This window comes from Diabrotica virgifera, chromosome 9, assembly GCF_917563875.1.
Source record: "Diabrotica virgifera virgifera chromosome 9, PGI_DIABVI_V3a".
NCBI classification, from domain to species: domain Eukaryota; kingdom Metazoa; phylum Arthropoda; class Insecta; order Coleoptera; family Chrysomelidae; genus Diabrotica; species Diabrotica virgifera.
Window position 1 is genome coordinate 92,741,164 of NC_065451.1, and position 21,049 is coordinate 92,762,212.

Sequence of the window (21,049 nt, forward strand, 5' to 3'; positions counted from 1 at the left end):
GTGAGTTTAAACGAGGAAAAAATCGGCTACTAGATATGTAAGGGTGTAAAGTGTAAACATTTCAATGGTCGCAGGTGTAACATGTCTTTCATTTTTTATTCTCTTGTAATCTTCGTACGCTTATTTTGTCTCATTTGGCATGTACTTCAATTAAGCTTTTTTCTTTTCCTTCCACTTTTCTTTCACCTCTGTACAGAACCACGGAGTTTCTAGCTTTGGAAAAGACTTACTTTTATTTATCTTTCTGGGTAAGTAGACTTACCTTGACCAAGAAATGGAAAATCTGTAATGTGTCAAACCCATTTTCGCAGCCAAAGCCACATCTTCTGTATATTTATGATACGAGTCACATGCAATATCTGCGTTACTACCATCTACGACTCTTGATTGATTTGTATGAATGAAACGATCCCAGATGCTTTCTCCTTTCCCATTTTCGTTCCACGCTCCTTCTATTTGGAATGCAGCTGTTGCTGCTCCAAATGAAAATGTTTCAGGAAAAGTTCTGTCATTGTCAGCAAAGCTAGAATGTAAAAAAAACATTATTTTAATCTTCGTTGAAAATACTTAGTCCACAGTACATCGTCCATTTTGGTAGAGGATTCCAAAAGTCTTAAAAATGATCTTAACTGCTTTGTTTGAGTGAGTCTATCAGTTTCTGAAAAAAAGTAGAGCACAGGTTGGACGCGTTTCCGCGTCCCGCGTCATTATAGTTATTAATCTACCAAGGGTATTATAAGGATAATTACGCTTGAGGTCAATGGTCTATATACCGAGGGCCTATGGCCCGACGTATATACGTTTACCGAAAGCGTTATTATCTATAATACCCGTGGTGCCCTCAACGTTTAATGTCCGACTAAATTATTATTTGTATGCAAAAACTTTGAATGAATTTTGAATTAATTAATTTTTAAATAAGTACATTTACTAGCAATAGTCGTAACGTAACTGTGATAACCATCGTTTTACTTAGGTTATTATTTATCTACTTGACAGTATTTAACTAGTTATTTAAATTTAATGCCCTTTGGCGTTATTTTTTAAAATAACGCCCTAGGGTGTTATATCATTTAACTGACTTCGAAATCATGTCATTATTTGTCAAATTATATACCTGTCGGACATTAATTACGTTGTCGGACTAACGAAACGCGGCAGGACCTCGATTTGTGACCCTTCGCTTCGTTATCAATCATTCGCTATCTGTACACTGAACAGATATGAAGCGAATACGTTCGATAACGAAGCGCCCATATAGCACACAACGTCCGATGGACGTCCATATAACGTACATTTAAAGTCCAAACGTCCATGGACCAAAACTGGACGTACTATGTACGTCCATTACGCGACGTCCATTGGACGTTTGATTTCAACGTACATTGGACATCCATTTGTGGTCCATGGAGATTTTACACAAAACGCGACTATTATTTATCAGTAATTATATATAGCTTCTTGTTTTAATCAAAGCAATATTATTAGTAGAATACAAGAAGCTTCTAATAAATATAGTCACATATTTTTTCATCATCGAATTAAAACACTGAACCACTAAAATTATTTTAATTAAACCTATATAATATTAGATGATGATAAAACGATGGTAAACTTTTTCAGAATAACGGAGCTACATCGCGCATCGGTAATTATAGAACTAACAATAATTAAACACTACCAATTTAAATCTTAAATGTGCATTTTGTAACTGTTAAATTTCCCGCCAAACTAAATGAGAATACTCTTGACAACGTTGTCGCTCTTCACGCTATCGGTCGTAAAAGGTAGTATTAGGCAGGTACTTTTAGGGGATTATCGCTATTAATTGTTGTGGAATACTGAAGGAGGATTTATTTAAGATAATTCACAGAATGGCAAACCCGCTTGCAATATACAACCGTACTGACTCTAAGTTCTAAGAAATAATGTTTGGAAGGAAACAGAACAATCAGAACAAAACAGAAATAAACCTCTTTTAATGTGCATGCTTCATAGGGCGCCATTATCTGAATTTTGTCTTTATTAAGTTATTACATACAATATAATACACCCTGTGATATCTTTGTGTTTGCTGTTTATCGTGCAAGTGCAGTCGTGCATTAATGAAGTTCCTATAATAAAGTATACATAATAAAGTTATAATAAAGAGAAATAAAACAGGTATTTTGTGTAATATTTTAAAGTATAAGTTTAGTATTATAGGAACTATTTTCTATACCTAAAAGCTTTTTGCTATGTATGTATTCAAAAAATTATGAACAATAGATTGCTTTCTGAAAAGTGCCCTACAAAAATGTCCATAAGACGTACATTGAATGTACATCAGATGTACATTGAATGTACATAAGATGTACACTGAAAGCTTCAACAACGTACACTGTACGTTTGTAGCGGACGTTCTATGGACGTCCAATTTTGTGAAATCTGCACGCTCGTTGGACGTCCATCGGATGTCCATTGTACCTTAGCGGGACGTCCATTGGAAGTTCCAATGTACACAGATGTACGTCCATTGGATGTCCATAAAACGTACTTGTGCTATCTGGGCGAAGAATCAAAAATCGAGGTCCTGTAAATTTGTCGGACAAGATATCAACAATCTTTATTAATTACATATAAGTACTTTAAATTTAAAATTGAGAGTTTTGTAATAACAAATCTACCGCGCTAGAGTGACATCTTGCGAGTGTCAGATTCTACGATTTTGTTATTACAAAACTCAAAAATGTCGTTGTTGGTGCCGAGATTCGAATTCCGGCGCTTTAGCTTGTGAAGTCAATATCTTGCTGCTGAGCTATGGCAGTTCACGTATAATGTTGGTAAGGTGATTCTTCTTAATACAGAATTTTACCTTGGTATCTTTATATTCCTTGCAAAAAAAAAAACAAACGCACAATACATGTCTCTAGACCAGCGATACTCAACCTTTTTCTTTCCTGGGCCACATAGTAGCTATTGACACAGCTTGCGGGCCGCAATCAAGATGAAGTAGTATACAGGGTGTTTCATTGAGAAACGGAAATACTTGAATGGTTAATAGAGGTAAATGAGGCGGTTCTAGACATACTAAATTAATTGCTCCACCAACTTTACAACCGAGTAACAGGGTGTCATAGATTTTGCCCATAACTTTAGAACCAGCTTGTATATTTTTCGATATTTGGTACACATATGTCACATTTAGAACCCAAATCACCCAACTACTAATCACAAGAAAAATCCAGGTCCGGAGTAAACAAAATTATAAATCCATTGTGTCCTTGACTCAACATATATTGAAATTTTCAAAACCAGTTTGCACATTATTTGAAAAGAGCTTTAATGCAGCTTCCATTTTTTGCGCAATTGACAATTCAATGATTTTAATTTTGAAATTATGTCGAAATTTTTAAGAACTCGAACTTCCAAAAGAAAAATTTCGATATAATTTCAAAATTAATGTCATTAAATTATCTGCGCAAAAAATTGAAGCGAGCAATTAAACTTAGCTTTTTGTGCTCTTTTCAAATGTGCAGACGAATTTTGAAAATTTTAATATACAGATAATACAAAGGTCACAATTATTTCAATTTTTTTTGTTAATCCGGACCTGAATTTTTCTTGTGATTATTAAATGGGTCGTTGCAATGTAGTAATATATGTAGTAAATAAGTACAGTACAACCTGCCATATCCGGACCTGCCATATCCGGACCTCCCCATATCCGGACGGTTCTGCCGTCCGGATCTACCGAAATCTACCGAGAAAGGCAGTCCTGCTGTTGGACAATGCACCCTCTCATCCCGACCCAAAAGAACTAAAAGATGGTGAAATAATGTATTATAGAATCTATAAAAGGTGTCTATCAACGAAAGTTATTGACGGCGTTGATTACTGGAATGTATGAAGGAGAAAACCTTTCAGAGACTATAAAATAAGTGGTCTTGCTTGATATCCGGATTTTTTCATATCTGTCGCCACATTGATCCGGATATGGCAGGTTTTACTGTAATGATTATTAATATATTATTAAAAGTTAATAATACCTTCCTTTTTAATCAGAGTTTTTAAAAATTTCAATATAATTTAAAATTAAAGTCATTAAATTGTCTGCCTCACGCCCAAACATGCCTCAAACATCGGCATACTATCAAATAATTTGGAAAACACGTGAAATATGACAAATAGTTTGATAACAGGGCCCTTTAGTTAGCCTTCGGGCCGCATAAAAAATTCTAGAGGGCCGCATGCGGCCCTCGGGCCGCAGGTTGAGTATCACTGCTCTAGACTGTCAGAGAAGAATAAACAACATTGACAATAATAGTTACATGACCAATATTGGTGACAAATCAAACCCCACATTTCTCTGTTTGATGGTAGGAACAAGGAAGGCGAAAGAAGACAAAACTTAAATTTTTTGAAAGAATACTATATACAGAAAGAAGATTAAATAGAGACAACTGAATCTCTTCCTGAGGTACAGGCATATACTGGAGGTATTTTAAAGACATTAGTAAGAATCTAAATCAGCTCATAAGGGAAAAACAGAATAAGACAAACAGCTAACAGAACTTTCAACTCATCAGTAAAATCAGGTGAAACGGATTAAACCGTTAGGATAGATAAAAGATTATATAAACCTGAAATCATTCATGGGAAAATTATACCTACCAACTACAAAGAGACCAGAATCTGGAAAGTGCACAACATTCTCAGAAACGATAAAAACCAATTATTCCTTCCATACATGGAGAGCAAGGTATTGTAATGATACGCCGAGAACACGCACCAACACTAGAACCGTACGAGTTCCACAGTCCCCGCAGATGCCCCACTCATTTCTACTTCTCCGAAACAGCACAGGCAGAGGGATACTTGAGTAGCGAGTCACCGTAGTGACGTGATCTCGCAAGCTAAGGCAAGCCAACTTGAGCAGCAAGGTGTACCGTGTTGAAGTAATTTGCCGCTCATAATTAAACGGTAGCAAGCGAAGTGAGTAGAGATGCATCAAGTCAAACTAGTTTGATTTTATTCAACAAACTTGACTTGACTTGAAAACCAAACTTTTTTTGTAAAAAAGTTTGACTTGACTTGATTTTGATATCTTTAGGTTTGACTTGAAATCAAACTTTTTCAAACAGTTTGAAGTTTGAATATCATATTGCGCAACGTGTTTATTTCCAATTACCGACTTTTGTTTTGACTTATTTGGATAGGTCTGAATCTGTACTCTACTAATCTGTACTCTGTAAGAGAAAAATATCTGTAGTCGAGGCAGAATTAATTAATAAATATACTGATTTATTTGAACTAATGTGAACTAATTCTTTAAAACGACATTGCAAAGTCGCAAACAATTTATTAAACCTACTCTATTAAAAATATAATATTTTGTTCTTCCTTCATAAATTTTCGTTAAAGTAGATTTGTATGATAAAAAAAACCATCCAACGATTTCTTTGTTAATCTAGTAACCTTAGGGTGACCAAATCATAAACTTGAAAACTTGGGCACCGACTTTTTTGTGTTATTTGTGAAAGACAAGTTACATTTTCCTACGATTCTTCATAACTATATTTTTTATATGCCCTGGGGTAAAGGGGGTTTAACCCCCAAACCCCCCACCTCCTGGGTGCGCCACTGCCAAGGAGGGTTTGGGACGATACCGAAACAGGTAGGGACGATTGAAACATGGGAAATAAAACATAACATCTTTTAAAATAGAAGCATATTTTAGCTAATTTGTGACCTATATATCCTTTTCAATTTACCTTTGACTGTAATTTACGTACGATCACGACTGCGAAACAGACAGAACACTAAAAAACTCCGCCATAATGACAAGGATCAACAACCCGTCAGAAAAATACAAAATAGCAAGAAACAAAGCCAACTCAATAAATAAAAAGAAGAAGAATGACCGGCAGAAAATAATTTTAAGCATTAACACAAGAGGACTAAAAAAACCAAAAAGGAGAAACCCTATTTGAAGACAAACAGATCAGCAGAATAGGGGAATAATAGGTATTACAAAAAAATGCTATTTAGTATGAAGGAAACACACTGCGATGAAAAAGTAAGGCCGTAAAAGATAACGACGAAGTAGAAATTTTTACAGAAGTACAAAAACAAATATTAAAATCCTAGGAAACGGAAAATTATCAGGAGAAGATAAAATAGTTGTGAAATTAATAAAATACAGGAGGAGCAGAATTCCATAAACAAATAAATCAGCTAATACAACAAATATGGACAAATCAGACTACCAGACGATTGGAACACAGGCAAAAGAACGCAAAAGATGGAAAACATATTAAGTTGCGAGATAACAAGAAATGAAACTAGTGAAGGTGGGAGATTTAGCGACAAAAACCTATAAACTTACATTATATTTATTGTTTTCCACCTTTAGACGTATCAGAGGGGTATGCCAACTAAAACTGCCACTCTCCCAGTGGCAGTTGCCAAACTCGTCCGATGCGTTTAAAGGTGGTAAATAATAAGTAGAATATAAATTTATAGGTTTTTATCGCTAAATCTCCCACCTCCACTAGTTTCATTTATTTTTATCTCACAACTTAATGTGTTTTCCATCTTTTGCGTTATTTTGCCGGTTATTAACGCGCTCATCACTGTATAAAAAAAGGAGATCGGGAGGAATGCGGGAATTACAGACCAATGACTTTATTAAACACCATATTATAACATTTTAGCAAACATACTAAACATGAGACTTAAATCATGCGCTGAACGAATATTAAAAGAATATCAAAACGGGTTCAGACTGGGAAAACGACGATTAATTCCATACATACAGTGGAGCAAATAATTCAAAAATCGAGAGAATACGACAGAGAAGGGCACCTAATATTCATAGATTTCAAAAGCGCTTTTGATACAATCATTCGGACGAAAATGATGGAGGAGCTAGAGAATGTTGGAATCCCAGAAAGATTAGACACATGCTGACAGTGAGCCTAAAGAACACCATACCAAGGATCAGTTTCAACGGAACAACTCCTAAGGAAATCAATGTAAACAAAGGCGTGAAACAAGGTGATTCTATCTCCCCGACACGATTTATTCTTATATTGAAAGTAATCATACGGAGGACAAACTGTGCAAACAAAAACATTATTACGGATTATACAACTTCAACTAGTAGCATATGCAGATGATCTAGTCATCATAGCGAAGACGAAGATGACACTTATAGAAGCATTTGGAAAATTAGATAAAGAAGCGAAGAGAATAGGACTATAGATAAACCAGCACAAAACAAAATACATGACGATAGGGAAGGACGACACAACTAAGAAATATCTAATAACACAGAACAATAAACTTGAAACTCTATCCACCTTTAGCTACTTGGGAGTAACAATAGGAAAAGCCGGGAGAGAGAGAACAGAGGAAAGAATTCTGAAAGGCAGAAAAACATATAGATTGAATAGAAATCTGCTGAGAAACAAGGCTCTAAGTATCATGTGAACTTATAATGTAAGATTTTAATAAGACCTGTTGTTACATATGGGATGGAAACAACGACGATTAACAAGAAAGAGGAAGAGTGCCTTCTGAAATTTGAAAGAAAAATAATGAGAACAATACTGGGCCACAATGTAACAAGAGAAACAGAAATAAGAATGAAACAGATGGCGAGATTGAAGAAGAATTAAAGAGAGAAAATAAATCAGATACATAAAATCAACCCAATGCAAATATGGGACATTGCGTCCCGAGAGACTTTTTCGGGACCCCGGGACAAATCGTTAAAAAACGGGACAATCCCGTTTTTTCGGGACGTTTGGTCACCCTAAGTAACCTCCAACAATTTTTAGTTTGAATATTATTTTGTTTGTGTCGTTTAAATCAGAAATTCTCGTGTATAAATAGAACTCTTTACCTACATACTTTTCTTTTATTTCGTAAAAATAGGATAGATATCTCTTTATCTTTATCTATTTATTATCAATAATATTAATTCAAATAATTAAAGCCAATAATTAAGTCAAATCAAGACTATTATATACCTAATAGCTAATATGCAACAATTACAAAGCAATAACAATTACCTGTTATTATTCTTAGGAAGTCTAAATAAACTTATTTCTCTTCCTGTCGCAGATGAACGTCTGCGAAATACACACGAGTACCAGGCATTTTATAACCATAACCATAATGATACTATATAATATGTATGTAATAATTATACAGGGTGTAACAAAAATACAGGTCATAAATTTAATCACATATTCTGGGACCAAAAATAGTTCGATTGAACCTAACTTACCTTAGTACAAATATGCACATAAAAAAAGTTATAGCCCTTTGAAGTTACAAAATGAAAATCGATTTTTTCCAATATATCGAAAACTATTAGAGATATTTTATTGAAAATAGACATGTGGCATTCTAATGGTAGTAGTATCTTAAAAAAAAATTATAGTGAAATTTGGACACCTCATAAAAATTTTATGGGGGTTTTGTTCCTTTAAACCCCCCCAAACTTTTGTGTACGTTCCAATTTAATTATTATTGTAGTATCATTAGTTAAACACAATATTTTAAAAACTTTTTTGCCTCTTAGTACTTTTTCGAAAAGTCAGTTTTTATCGAGATATTTTGAATACTTGTCAAATCCACCACATATTTGTATATGGCTAAGTAGGATTATGGAGACTTGGTAATAATATGAAAATTTATTTATGATTTACATTTTTAGGTATATTTTGAACCATTTTAAAAAAGAAGTAATATCTCGATAAAAAATGCCTTCTCGAAAAAATACAAAGAGGCAAAAAAGTTTTAAAAACACTGTGTTTAACTAATGGTACCGCAGTAAAAGTTTAATTGGAACATACACAAACATTTGGGGGGTTTAAAGGAACAAAACCCCTATAAAATTTTTATGTAAACATATTAAAAAAGAAGCCGCAACTCGATAAAAACTGCCTTATCGAAAAAATACTAAGAGGCAAAAAAGTTTTAAAAATATTAAATTTAACTAATGGTACCACAATAATAATTTAATTGGAACGTACACAAAAGTTTGGGGGGTTTAAGGGAACAAAACCCCCATCAAATTTTTATGGGGTGCACCAATTTCACTATAATTATTTTTTAAAATGTTCCTGCCATAAGAATGCCACATGTCCATTTTCAATAAAAAATCTCTAATAGTTTTCGATATATTCGAAAAAATCGATTTCCATTTTGTAACTTCAAAGGGCTGTAACTTTTTTTATGTGCATATTTGTGCTAAGGTAAATTAGGTTCATTCGAACTATTTTGGGTCTCAGAATATGTGATTTAATTTATGACCTGTATTTTCGTTACACCCTGTATAACTGCTCAAATAAACTTGTTAAGTCGAGTATATACCATATCCACGAGGAAAAAGTTTTCTTTAGTTGGCTGTATACCATACCTATATTACAAAAAACGACTAAAATCCTTTATAAAAAGTATATTTGTTAAACTCCCTATAAAGGGCTACATTACAGAACTAGTTTTAGATAATTCGATAAACTATAATCGCTTCTTATATCAAGTTACTTTTATGTGGCACTCATTGTATTATTAATTTTCTTATCTTAATTGGCAACTAACATATCTATCTCGACAAAAAAGTATATCTACTAAATAAATTATTTTTCAAACTCTCTCAAACTAGTTTGACAAACAGTTTGAATTTTCAAACTTATACGATTGACCAGTTTGACTTGACTTGAATTATTTGTCAGAAGGATTGACTTGAGTTTGACTTGAAATTAAGTCAAACTCAAGTCAAGTTCAAACATTCAAGTCAAACTTGTGCAACTCTAGAAGTGAGCGACCTACCGATAGATTTATATATTTTAATCGCGTGACTGTTTTGCAACTTACACTGCACTGAGGTGTAAGAATATTTCGGATTATTATTAATTTTGCTTTTCTTTTACAGACATCTATTCGGGGGAGGACTTCGCTGCAACGTGGCGACAAATAAATTGTATTTTATATTTATTTCTTTCTGACCTGTACATAATTACATTGATGTACATATTTTGTTTTACCCTGTGTTTTACTGAGTCTGTCGTCTTGAAAGCACTACCCGTCACAGTATATTCACGAAGTTTATATTCATCATCCAGCCTCAAAAGTCCACTGCTGAACATAGGCCTCCTCCCCTCGTTTCCAACCCCATCTATCCTGCGCCGCCCTCATCCAGTTTTTATTTACCTTTCTTAAGTCGTCAGTCCATCTTGTAGGCGGTCGACCGACGCTTCTCTTGTCTTCTCTTGGCCTCCATTCCAATAACCTCTTCGTCCATCGCCCATCTGTCATTCTGGCTACGTGTCCTGCCCATCTCCACTTCAACCTGGCTATCCTCTCGATGACGTCAGTCACCTTTGTTCTTCTCCTGATTTCTTCGTTTCTGATTTTGTCTCGCAGAGTTATTCCTAACATTGACCGCTCCATTCTTCTCTGCGTGACTCTTAGTTTGGTAGCCGAGGCTTTAGTTAAGGTAAGTGTTTCTGATCCGTACGTCAAGACTGGGAGGACGCACTGATCGAATACCTTTCTCTTTAGACATGTGGGTAACTCACTTTTAAAAGTTTCTCTCAGTTTTCCAAATGCTGCCCACCCAAGACCGATTCTTCTCTTCAGCTCATGAGTCTGGTTATCCCTGCCAATCGTAATTTCATGTCCCAGGTATTTATATCTATCTACGAGTTCTATTTCCTACCCACCAATACTGATGTTCTGGTTGGGTACCAAATTTGTCATTATTTTTGTTTTTGAGATGTTTATATTTAAACCAACATTTTCTGTAGCTACAACGAGTTCTTGTACCATCTCTCTTGCCATACCTAGATCCTCAGCTACTATGACTATATCATCGGCGAAACGTAAGTTGTTTAGGTATTCTCCATCTATTTTTATTCCCTTTGTCATCCAATCCAAACTCTTGAAAGCATGTTCTATGACCGTATTAAAAAGTTTAGGTGACATTGGGTCTCCTTGTCTAACCCCCCGTTCTATTTTTATGCGATTACTGTTAGTATGTAATTTGACAGTGGTTGTTGCCTGTAAGTATATTTTGTGTAATAATTTTGTATACCTATAATCTAGCCTGCATTCTTTAAGCGCCTGTAATATTTTGCTAAGTTCAACTGTATCAAAGGCTTTATGAAAATCGATAAAAACTAGAACTAGGGGTTTATTGTATTCCACTACTTTCTCTATCAGGGTTTTTATACTTTGTAGATGGTCATTTGTTCCGTAATTTTTTCGGAATCCTGCCTGTTCTCTTGGTTGATAAGTGTCTAACTTTCTTTCCATTCTCTTAACTATTATTCGCGTAAATAACTTATATAAATGGCTGAGGAGGCTAATCGGTCTGTAATTCTCTAAATTGGCTTTGTCTCCTGCTTTGTGTAATAGAATCATAGTAGCGTTGTTCCAGTCTGTTGGAATATTGGCGTTGTGAAGGCAGATATTGAAAAGTTGTTTAATTTTTTCAAGTAGTATATTTCCTCCAATTTTTAGTGCTTCTGATACTATTCCATCTTCACCTGGGGTTCGATTATTTTTCATTTTTTTCAGAGCCGCTTTGATTTCTGATTTTGTTATATCGGGCATTAAATCCGATCCTTGATTTAATACTCCAGTTTTTACTGTAATTGGAGGTTGCGCATTGTCATCTTTTTTTCTTGATTTGTATAACTCTGTGTAGAACTCTTCGACTATTGTTAATATTTCATCTCTGTTTATAGTTTCTTTTCCAGTTCTGTTTCTTAGTTTGTTGATTTCTATTTTTCCTTTTTGTACGCTTACGTTCTTCAAAACTTTCATGTTCTTATTTTGCTCTATTGCTTGTTTTGTTTTTTCTACATTGTAGTTTCTTATGTCTTTTCTTATTGACTTTGTGATAGTCTTATTTATTTGATTTAGCGCTTCTTTGCTGGAACTTGTATCTCCTTTCATCTGTCGTCTTAGTTCTATAAGGGTTTTAGTAGGTTGACTTAGTTTTTCATCTTTTTGGTTTGTTGGACAGTATTTAGTTTGAGCCTGTTGTATTGTGGTGATTATTTGCTTGTTCAGTATATTAATGTCTGTTGTTGTTGTATCTTTCAATGTATCATTAATATATTTTTCGAACTCCTGAATATTAGTTGGTTTTACCCATTTCTTTGGGTGTTTCTTATTTATCATTTTGAGTCTTTCCTTTTCGATCGATATCGTTATTTTAGCTCTTACTAACCTGTGATCACTGCTTGTGCTGAACTGGTTTAACACATTTACGTCTTTAAATAATTCTTTTTTATTTGTTAAGAAATAGTCGATTTCGTTCCTTGTTTTTCCATCTGGACTTTCCCAGGTCCATCTTCTGTGTTTTTTCTTTTTAAAGAAGCTGTTTATATTACAAGTCACGAAAAACTCTCAAACAGAGAATGTATGCTAAATTACAACAATATCGAGGATCATCACTTCATAGACGTCTTCTTCTCTTTTCTATTTATAAGCAATTCTACTTATAAATTTTGAAAATTTCAATATACAGGGTGTTGTTTCTAATTAACAGTTACTTCATATTTTTTGTTAATCTGGGCCTGGATTTTTTTGTTATTACTAAGTGGGTAAGTCCAATCTAGTAAATAAGTATCGATTATTTTTAAAATGTGTATTTATTCATGAACTGTATTAATTTATTTTTAAAAGTTAATTTTACGTGGTTTTTAATATCAGAGTTCTTAAAAATGTCAATATATTTAAAAATTAATAACCATTTTCAATTTCGTTGCAAAACGAAAACACAGCCGAACCATATTCTAGTCCAATCAGAGAGTGCTGCAAGCACCCCTACCGGTTTCGAAACTTATTAGTCTCTCATCAGGAGGCACATATGCTGCTCTCCCCGATCTCTGTGTGGAGTATGAAGGGAACCATTTTCGTTGGAACTTTACCGCGCTGAGCAGATGGGACGTGAATTGTAAATTGTAGAATTCCCTCATCTTCCTTAGTCTCAGCATCCGTATGGCTTGCAAATTGTAGAAGCCTCGGAGGTGTAACCAGAGAAGGTTCCTATTGTTTTCATTCTGGTGGGGTGTAGAATGGCATTATGTTGTTTTATATGCCATTAGAGTGAAAGCTTAGTCTTTTTGCTAGCAGTTGCCGCTAGGGCATCTATGCCATTTCGTTCGTTGCAATCCGGGACTGCACGCTGGGGTTTGTTTTGGTTGGATCGGGGAGAGCAGCATATGTGCCTCCTGATGAGAGACTAATCAGTTTCGAAACCGGTAGGGGTGCTTGCAGCACTCTCTGATTGGACTAGAATATGGTTCGGCTGTGTTTTCGTTTTGCAACGAAATTGAAAATGGCTATTCATTTTTGATTTACATTTACTCTGTGTGGAGTATGAAGGGAACCATTTTCGTTGGAACTTTACCGCGCTGAGCAGATGGGACGTGAATTGTAAATTGTAGAATTCCCTCATCTTCCTTAGTCTCAGCATCCGTATGGCTTGCAAATTGTAGAAGCCTCGGAGTTGTAACCAGAGAAGGTTTCCATTGTTTTCATTCTGGTGGGGTGTAGAATGGCATTATGTTGTTTTATATGCCATTAGAGTGAAAGATTAGTCTTTTTGCTAGCAGTTGCCGCTAGGGCATCTATGCCATTTCGTTCGTTGCAATCCGGGACTGCACGCTGGGGTTTGTTTTGGTTGGATCGGGGAGAGCAGCATATGTGCCTCCTGATGAGAGACTAATAAGTTTCGAAACCGGTAGGGGTGCTTGCAGTACTCTCTGATTGGACTAGAATATGGTTCGGCTGTGTTTTCGTTTTGCAACGAAATTGAAAATGGTTATTCATTTTTGATTTACATTTACTCTGTGTGGAGTATGAAGGGAACCATTTTCGTTGGAACTTTACCGCGCTGAGCAGATGGGACGTGAATTGTAAATTGTAGAATTCCGTCATCTTCCTTAGTCTCAGCATCCGTATGGCTTGCAAATTGTAGAAGCCTCGGAGGTGTAACCAGAGAAGGTTCCCATTGTTTTTATTCTGGTGGGGTGTAGAATGGCATTATGTTGTTTTATATGCCATTAGAGTGAAAGCTTAGTCTTTTTTTCAATATATTTAATTTAAAAATTAAAGTTATTAAATCTTCTGCGTCAAATATTAAAGAGAACCTATAAACGGATTTTAAAAATTTCACAATACAGGGTGTTGTTTCAAGGTCACAATTACTTTATATTTTTTTGTTAATCGAGACCTGAATTTTTCTCGTTGTTACTAAGTGAGTCGTTTCGATGTAATAAAAATAAGCATTGATTGTTTTTAAAATCAGTATTTATTTATTAACTTTAATAATTAATTATTAAAAGTTAATTATACCACATTTTTAATCTAGGAGTTCGTTCTTAAAAATTTCAATTTAATTTCAAACTTGAGTCATTAATTGTATAGCCAAAAAATTTAAGTGAACCGTTAAACTCGGGTTTTTGTGCTCTTTTTAAATATGCAAACGGATTTTGAAAATTTCGATGTACAGGGTATTGTTTGAAAGTCATAATGAATTTATATTTTTTGTTAATCCTCACCTGGATTTTCTGTTTGTGATTAGCAGTTGGGTAGTTCAGGTTCTAAGTGAGACATATTATTTGTAACAAAATATTAAAAAAATATATAAGGTGGTTCCAACGTTATTGATCCAGAAAGCTATGGGCAAAATCGATATAACACCCTGTAACTCGGTTATAAAAATCGGTGGGGAATAAATTAATGTTGTATATCTAGAACGGCCTTAGTGACTTCTATTCTCCATTCAAGTATTTCCCTTTTTCAATGAAACACCCTATATATAAATATGCAATAAAATTATAAACTTACCATGTTGTAAAAAATGAAAAGACTGCAATAACCAAAACTTTATCCATTTTGTAGCAAAATCAAAGTCATTATGTCTATTAAAGTTATCAATAATACAAAAATTATCGATATCTAAATGTAATTTCATTTAAAAGTACGTAAAATAATAAGATAAGATTACTAAAATAAAAAGGAATTTTATCGTTTTCTTAAAAAATTAATGGTTTGATAACTATTAGGCAAGTAGTAATATACAGGGTGAGGCAAATAAAGGGCCTATTAGAAATATCTCGAGAACTAAAGCCAACAGAATCATGAAAATTGGAATAAAGGGGTTTTGAAGGATGACCTATTAAATGAAAATATTTTCATCTCTTTGCAACTTCCGGTTATACCGGAAGTTGCTTATAACTTCGTTTTTTTAAATGGGACACCCTGTATATTTTTACATTTTTGGATTCCCTTCGATGTCTTCTTTCTTAAAATATGAGGTTTTGTAATATTATACAGAGTATCTTAAAAGATAATTACGTTTTTTTATTAATTTCGTAGCAAAATTAACACCCTGTAGAATTGTAGTAGTTCGACATCTAAAACTATACTTACGTTCAAATGATTTTTAATATACTCTAATATTGTTAAGAATCATTAGTATAGCTAAATTTTTAATTTTAGTATACAGGGTTGGTCGAAACTCGGAATGAGTATTTCCTGAGTTTTCTTAAATGGAACACCCTGTATTTTAGTATTGTAATGAAATGATATTTTATGATACTTTTTTATTTCTTAAGCATTCCCTATACCTAACTGCTTTAATTTGTGCTTAATTGTTAATCGCACCAACAATCTTAACTAAGTAGGTATTTCGATAGCTAAACCATTATTGGTAATTTTAAGGACCTGTCTGGATTAATATGTATTTATTTCTGAAAAATTATTTAGGATTGAGTATTTTCACGGCCAACCTAATAAAATTTTACGTATTTTTTGTTGCAATTAATGTTTAGCTTGAATCATCAATAACTCACAAATTAAAGCAGTTAGGTATAGGGAATGCTTAAGAAATAAAAAAGTACTATAAAATATCATTTCACTACAATACAAAAATACAGGGTGTTCCATTTAAGAAAACTCAGAAAATACTCATTCCGAGTTTCGACCAACCCTGTATACTAAAATTAAAAATTTAGCTATAATAATGATTCTTGACAATAGTAGAGTATATTAAAAATCATTTGAATGTAAGTAGAGTTTTAGATGTCAAACTACTACAATTCTACAGGGTGTGAATATTGCTACGAAATTAATAAAAAAACGTAATTATCTTTTAAAATACCCTATATAATATTACAAAACCTTATATTTTAAGAAAGAAGACATCGAAGAGAATCCAAAAATGTAAAGATATACAGGGTGTCCCATTTAAAAAAACGAAGTTATAAGCAACTTCCGGTATAACCGGAAGTTGCAAAGAGATGAAAATATTTTCATTTAATAGATCATCCTTCAAAACCCCTTCATTCCAATTTTCATGATTCTGTTGTCTTTACTTCTCAAGATATTTCTAATAGGCCAGTTATCTGCCTCACCCTATATAGTTTTAAACTAATTACAAAGTGGCAATTATTATTTTATAGAAATTTTTCTAATAAAATATCTGAACAGCAAATAAACACTTTTAGTCATTGATCCCGCGTACCAAAGAAAAGTTTATTAAGAAAGCTAGAAAGTTCATAGTTTAACGGTGTCAAGTCGGACAAACTTTGAGGTATGGGAACACAGGAACAGGGGAAGTTTTAATTTTGGAACATGATAAACGTGTCATCCTGACAAGTTTATGATTGTGAAAACTAGTATGTTGGTTTTAGGTTTATTCAATAGCCAACGTTATAATATAATATATGAAAAAATGTTTATCCGACAAAAATGTTGGGTCCGAAACGTAGAACATGCCAAATGACAGGAATTATGTTGGTTAAATTTAAAAAAAATAGATTTGAAGTTCTGTCCGACAAAATTCATGGGACGTTTTTGTAGTCAGACGTTCAAAACCTGTAAGATATAGACAAAAATGCTGGTGATAAAACTAGCAACGTAATTTTGATTTTTTTATTTACAAATTATTGTATTTTGTAACGCAAAAAGTTTTATGTCGGACAAAAAGTTTGCGAAAATCTAAGGAAATAAATAAAAAATCATTTTTTTAATATGACTTAGTTGCATATTGATAAAGCTATTTTAGGTATATTTTATTATTTATATTCACACTTGCATTTGTATATACATACATAAACGCACACTCCGAAAACATTGAGGTAAGTATAAAAAATGTATGTATATGTACAGTGATGAGCGCGCTAATAACCGGCAAAATAGCTCAAAAGATGGAAAACATAATACATTGCGAAAAAAAAAGAGATACAACTAGTGGAGGTGGAAATTATCGTTATAAACGTATTAATTAACATTGCATTACATAGTTTCCCACCTTTAGACGTCTGTGACAGGAGTATTTTATAAAATTCTACTGTCACAGTGACAGTTCTGACAGATAGTCCTCTGATACGTCTAAAATTGGGAAACTATGTAATGTAATGTTATTTTAGACGTTTATAACGATAATTTTCACCTCCACTAGTTTCATCTCTTTTTGTTTCGTGTATTATGTTTTCCATCTTTTGAGCTATTTTGCCGGTTATTAGCGCGCTCATCACTGTATACCTATACGCTGTGAGCTCGTACGTAGAGGGGATATTTACAAATTCGCGAGCGCCAATAGTGGCAAGTCTGTAAACGTTTACTGGAAATTTGACATAAATGTCAAAGTGATTAATTTAAAATTAAAATTAAAAACATTAATTATAAAAAATGTTAGTTGGTCAAAGCTGTGGTATATATTTTTACCTTAAATATACTTACGTTTTAAATACTGAATTTAAGTTTTTTTAAGGTTCCGTAATATGTAATACTTGGCGCCATCTACACGATAATTGTGAAGGTATCCGAAGTAAGAAATTCATATTTTATCAATAGGGCTTTCCATTCACAGTCATTTGTTTCGAGCTTCTGTCATGTGTCACATAATATTAATACATCTACGTCGTACGTTATTGGTAATACCAATGATACAAACCAAAGACGTATGACGTAGATATATTAAAATTATGTGACACATGACAGAAGCTCGAAACAAAGGACAATCGATGAAAAGCCCTATAGAACGTCAAAATGATTAGCAAAATCTTAAAAAAATCGATTACAATTTAATTACTTTTTTGCGTTGTAAATATTAAGCGATAACAATTAAATAATAAATTTAAAAATTACCGGTGAAAGTTGAATTAGTAATCCGCTAAGAGCGCCACCAGCGAAGCTCAGGGCGCATATACACTCAGGTGCAAAAAATCGATCCACGGGTATTTTTTTATGAAGAATGAAAACGTTTGCATACGAAAGCATACGAAATAAGTCGATGATGAGTCGGAAATTGAAATTTACTAAACGCAACAGCAAGTCACTTACTGTCACTTGCTGTTGCGTTTAGTAAATTTCAATTTCCGACTTATCATCGACTTATTTCGTATGCTTTAAATGATGACGCGCGGGTAAAGATTCAGGAACTCAACTGTAGTTATAGATGTAAAAGTATATGTTAAAATAATTTTTACAGTTTATCCAAAAAAATCATTTATTTAGAGAGACATACGCCAAAATTCGAAAATAGAAAAATATTCAAAACTTTCTGAAATTAAAAAAAATATTGATAATAAATTAATATCCACTGCTTGCCTCTCGGACCCTTGTAATAGTTTGTAGACGTGTCGGAATTGAGGTAATTAACCTCTGGATATCAAATTGATCCAGTTAGTCCCATATTTCCTGAAGAACCGCTCCAAGTTCAGTCAAGTTGTTTGGACAAGGTACTCGTGCTCGAAGATGTCTTCCCATCATATCCCATAGATGTTCTATGTGATTGAGATCGGGACTGCCAGCTGACCCACTTCATACGGACAATTTCCACCTCTTCTAAATATTGATTAACGATTTCTGCACGCTGAGGATGCGCGTTGTCGCCCACAGAAATATAATTAGGTCCAATGAAAGGAGCAAAAGGTAACACATGCTTATCTAAAATACTTGTTATGTATCTTGCAGCCGTCATAGAACCTTTATCCACAACTAAATTAGTATGATCAACAGAGCCCCCTATAAGTTATTCTGTTCGCCATATTGCATTAAAAATATCGCTTTCCTTGTCTTCTCCAAATCATTTTTCGGCTATCTAGTGAGTCCAGACAAAATCTGAACTCATCTGAGAACAATACATTATTCCAATCTGCATCACTCCAGTTTTCATGTTGTTCTCTTGCAAAAGCAAGGCGAGCTCTGCGATGTTCTGTGGATAGTGGTGGAGATAAGGCTGGCCTTGATAATAAATTACCCTCTACAACTCGTCGATGAAAGGTCTGTTCCAACCAACAGTCAAACTAGTCAGAAATCGTCAGCAAACAGTTGGTCAGTGCAAGAACATACTACAGTCATCAGTGCTGTCTCCTCTACTCGCGCTGGTCAACTATTCTCTGATAGTTTCTAACTGGTTTGACTGAACTGTTCACCTGCTTACATCCGCATTTCTTACTTCGCTTAGACGATGTGCCAGTTCAACTGAAGTTAGATGCCGATTTCTAAAACACGATGAGACCAGCAGGCGGATCACGAAAGACGAAAGTCGACTCGACTAAATCGACTTAACTCATTATCGAGTCTATTGAGTTGTTCACGAACCTCGAACGAGTAGAAAATCGAGTTTCTCGATTGTACCTAACTTCTGTTCAGTTTATGTAGGCAACCGAAGACTCGTTCAAAACGTTTATTTTCGTTATTTAGGGTTAAAATTGTCGTTATTGTTGTTACGGTTGATTTAAATTGCAATAACAATGTCAACTAGACCAACCCCAAAACAGTGGGGAATTTTATTAGATTCATTTGCTCTGGGCTATACCAAAATTAAACTCGTCTCCCAAACACCTTTGACATGACCCTGTTGCGTAAAAACGTAAACTACACAGAACTATACTTTCTACAGTTATTCCTCTAGCTACTTTTCTCTCTGCTACATGATGGCTTACAAATTGGATGAGTATTGATGCTAAGTCCTTAAAGAGTCTGAATAACTCTATAAATCTTTTTTCAGGCATTTCAAATGGTTCCTGATTTCGTCTGAGTTGTCCACGTATACGAACCAATGCAAGATTTTCTTGCCTTCTTTGAATTTGCAGTAAATGTTCTCGAACAATTGGCAGCATACTTGTGATTTTTATTAAGAAATTAACAAATTTGGTCCAAAGCACTTGTGATTATATATAAGATTAAGTTTTTATAGAAAATAATTACAAATATAGAGTTTTTATATAAAAAAGAAATTTAATTTCGTCCAAAACACACTAATAATACTAGCATAACCTTCAAAACTAGTTAACTCGACACCTTTAGGATTGTCGAGAGATTTTGGTAGAGTCGAGTCGATTTATCGAATGTCGTGAAACAAAGTTCCCGATTATCGAGTTAACTCGATCGACTAAAGTCGATAATCGAGTTTCGTGATCCACCTCCAGAAATCGATCATCTCGATTTTGCGCTTAAAGCGCAAAATTTCGCGTCAATGTGTTTTATTTAAATACACTAATTTTCTTCGAATCCTGAGAAAACTAATAAGTGTTTTTGAAATTTGAACGCAGAATGAAATATTGCATTATTACCGAGTGTCAAAAGTCCTTGAAAACTTATACAGGGTGATTGATTAGTGGGGTAATGCTCCGTTGATCCGTTATAGTAATAGATAGCAATAAAAGTTAATAACAAAAATTTTAGCCAACTTTGAGCTTCACATTTAAAAAATTAATTAGAATGTTACAGGGTATTCGATAACATAGTGGCAGACCAAACTTATGTTTTTTTATATGCAACACTCTGTATTTTATTTTATATTCAAAATCTTCTTAACTTCTCCATTACAAAAATATAAAGGTTTGTTATGTTATAAATGGTATTTACAAAGTTATAACCAATTTTAAATGAAAATCGTAGCAAGTTCTACTCACTGTATAAATAAAAATAAGCACAACGGCAATGGGTTATTGATGCTATATTTTTTTACTTATTGTCAAAATTTTCATAAATAATAATTGATATTGCTAATTTATTTTATATT

General features: G+C 33.8%; 1 protein-coding gene across 2 annotated transcripts in view; it reads right to left on the bottom strand.

Moving 5' to 3' along the window:
- The window catches only part of LOC114332840 (myrosinase 1), a 36,571-nt gene extending 21,583 nt beyond the window's left edge, over positions 1-14,988 (bottom strand). The window contains exons 1-2 of one of the 2 annotated variants that reach the window (XM_028282618.2): positions 14,860-14,988; positions 263-523 (exon numbers count right to left, since the gene is read on the bottom strand). In XM_028282618.2, coding sequence (XP_028138419.2) covers positions 263-523; positions 14,860-14,906 — 308 coding nt within the window. In that variant the 5' untranslated portion in view covers positions 14,907-14,988. The remainder of the gene's footprint in view (positions 1-262; positions 524-14,859) is intronic. The other variant, XM_050661050.1, reaches the window with a different exon arrangement.
- Between the last annotated feature and the right edge of the window lie 6,061 nt (positions 14,989-21,049).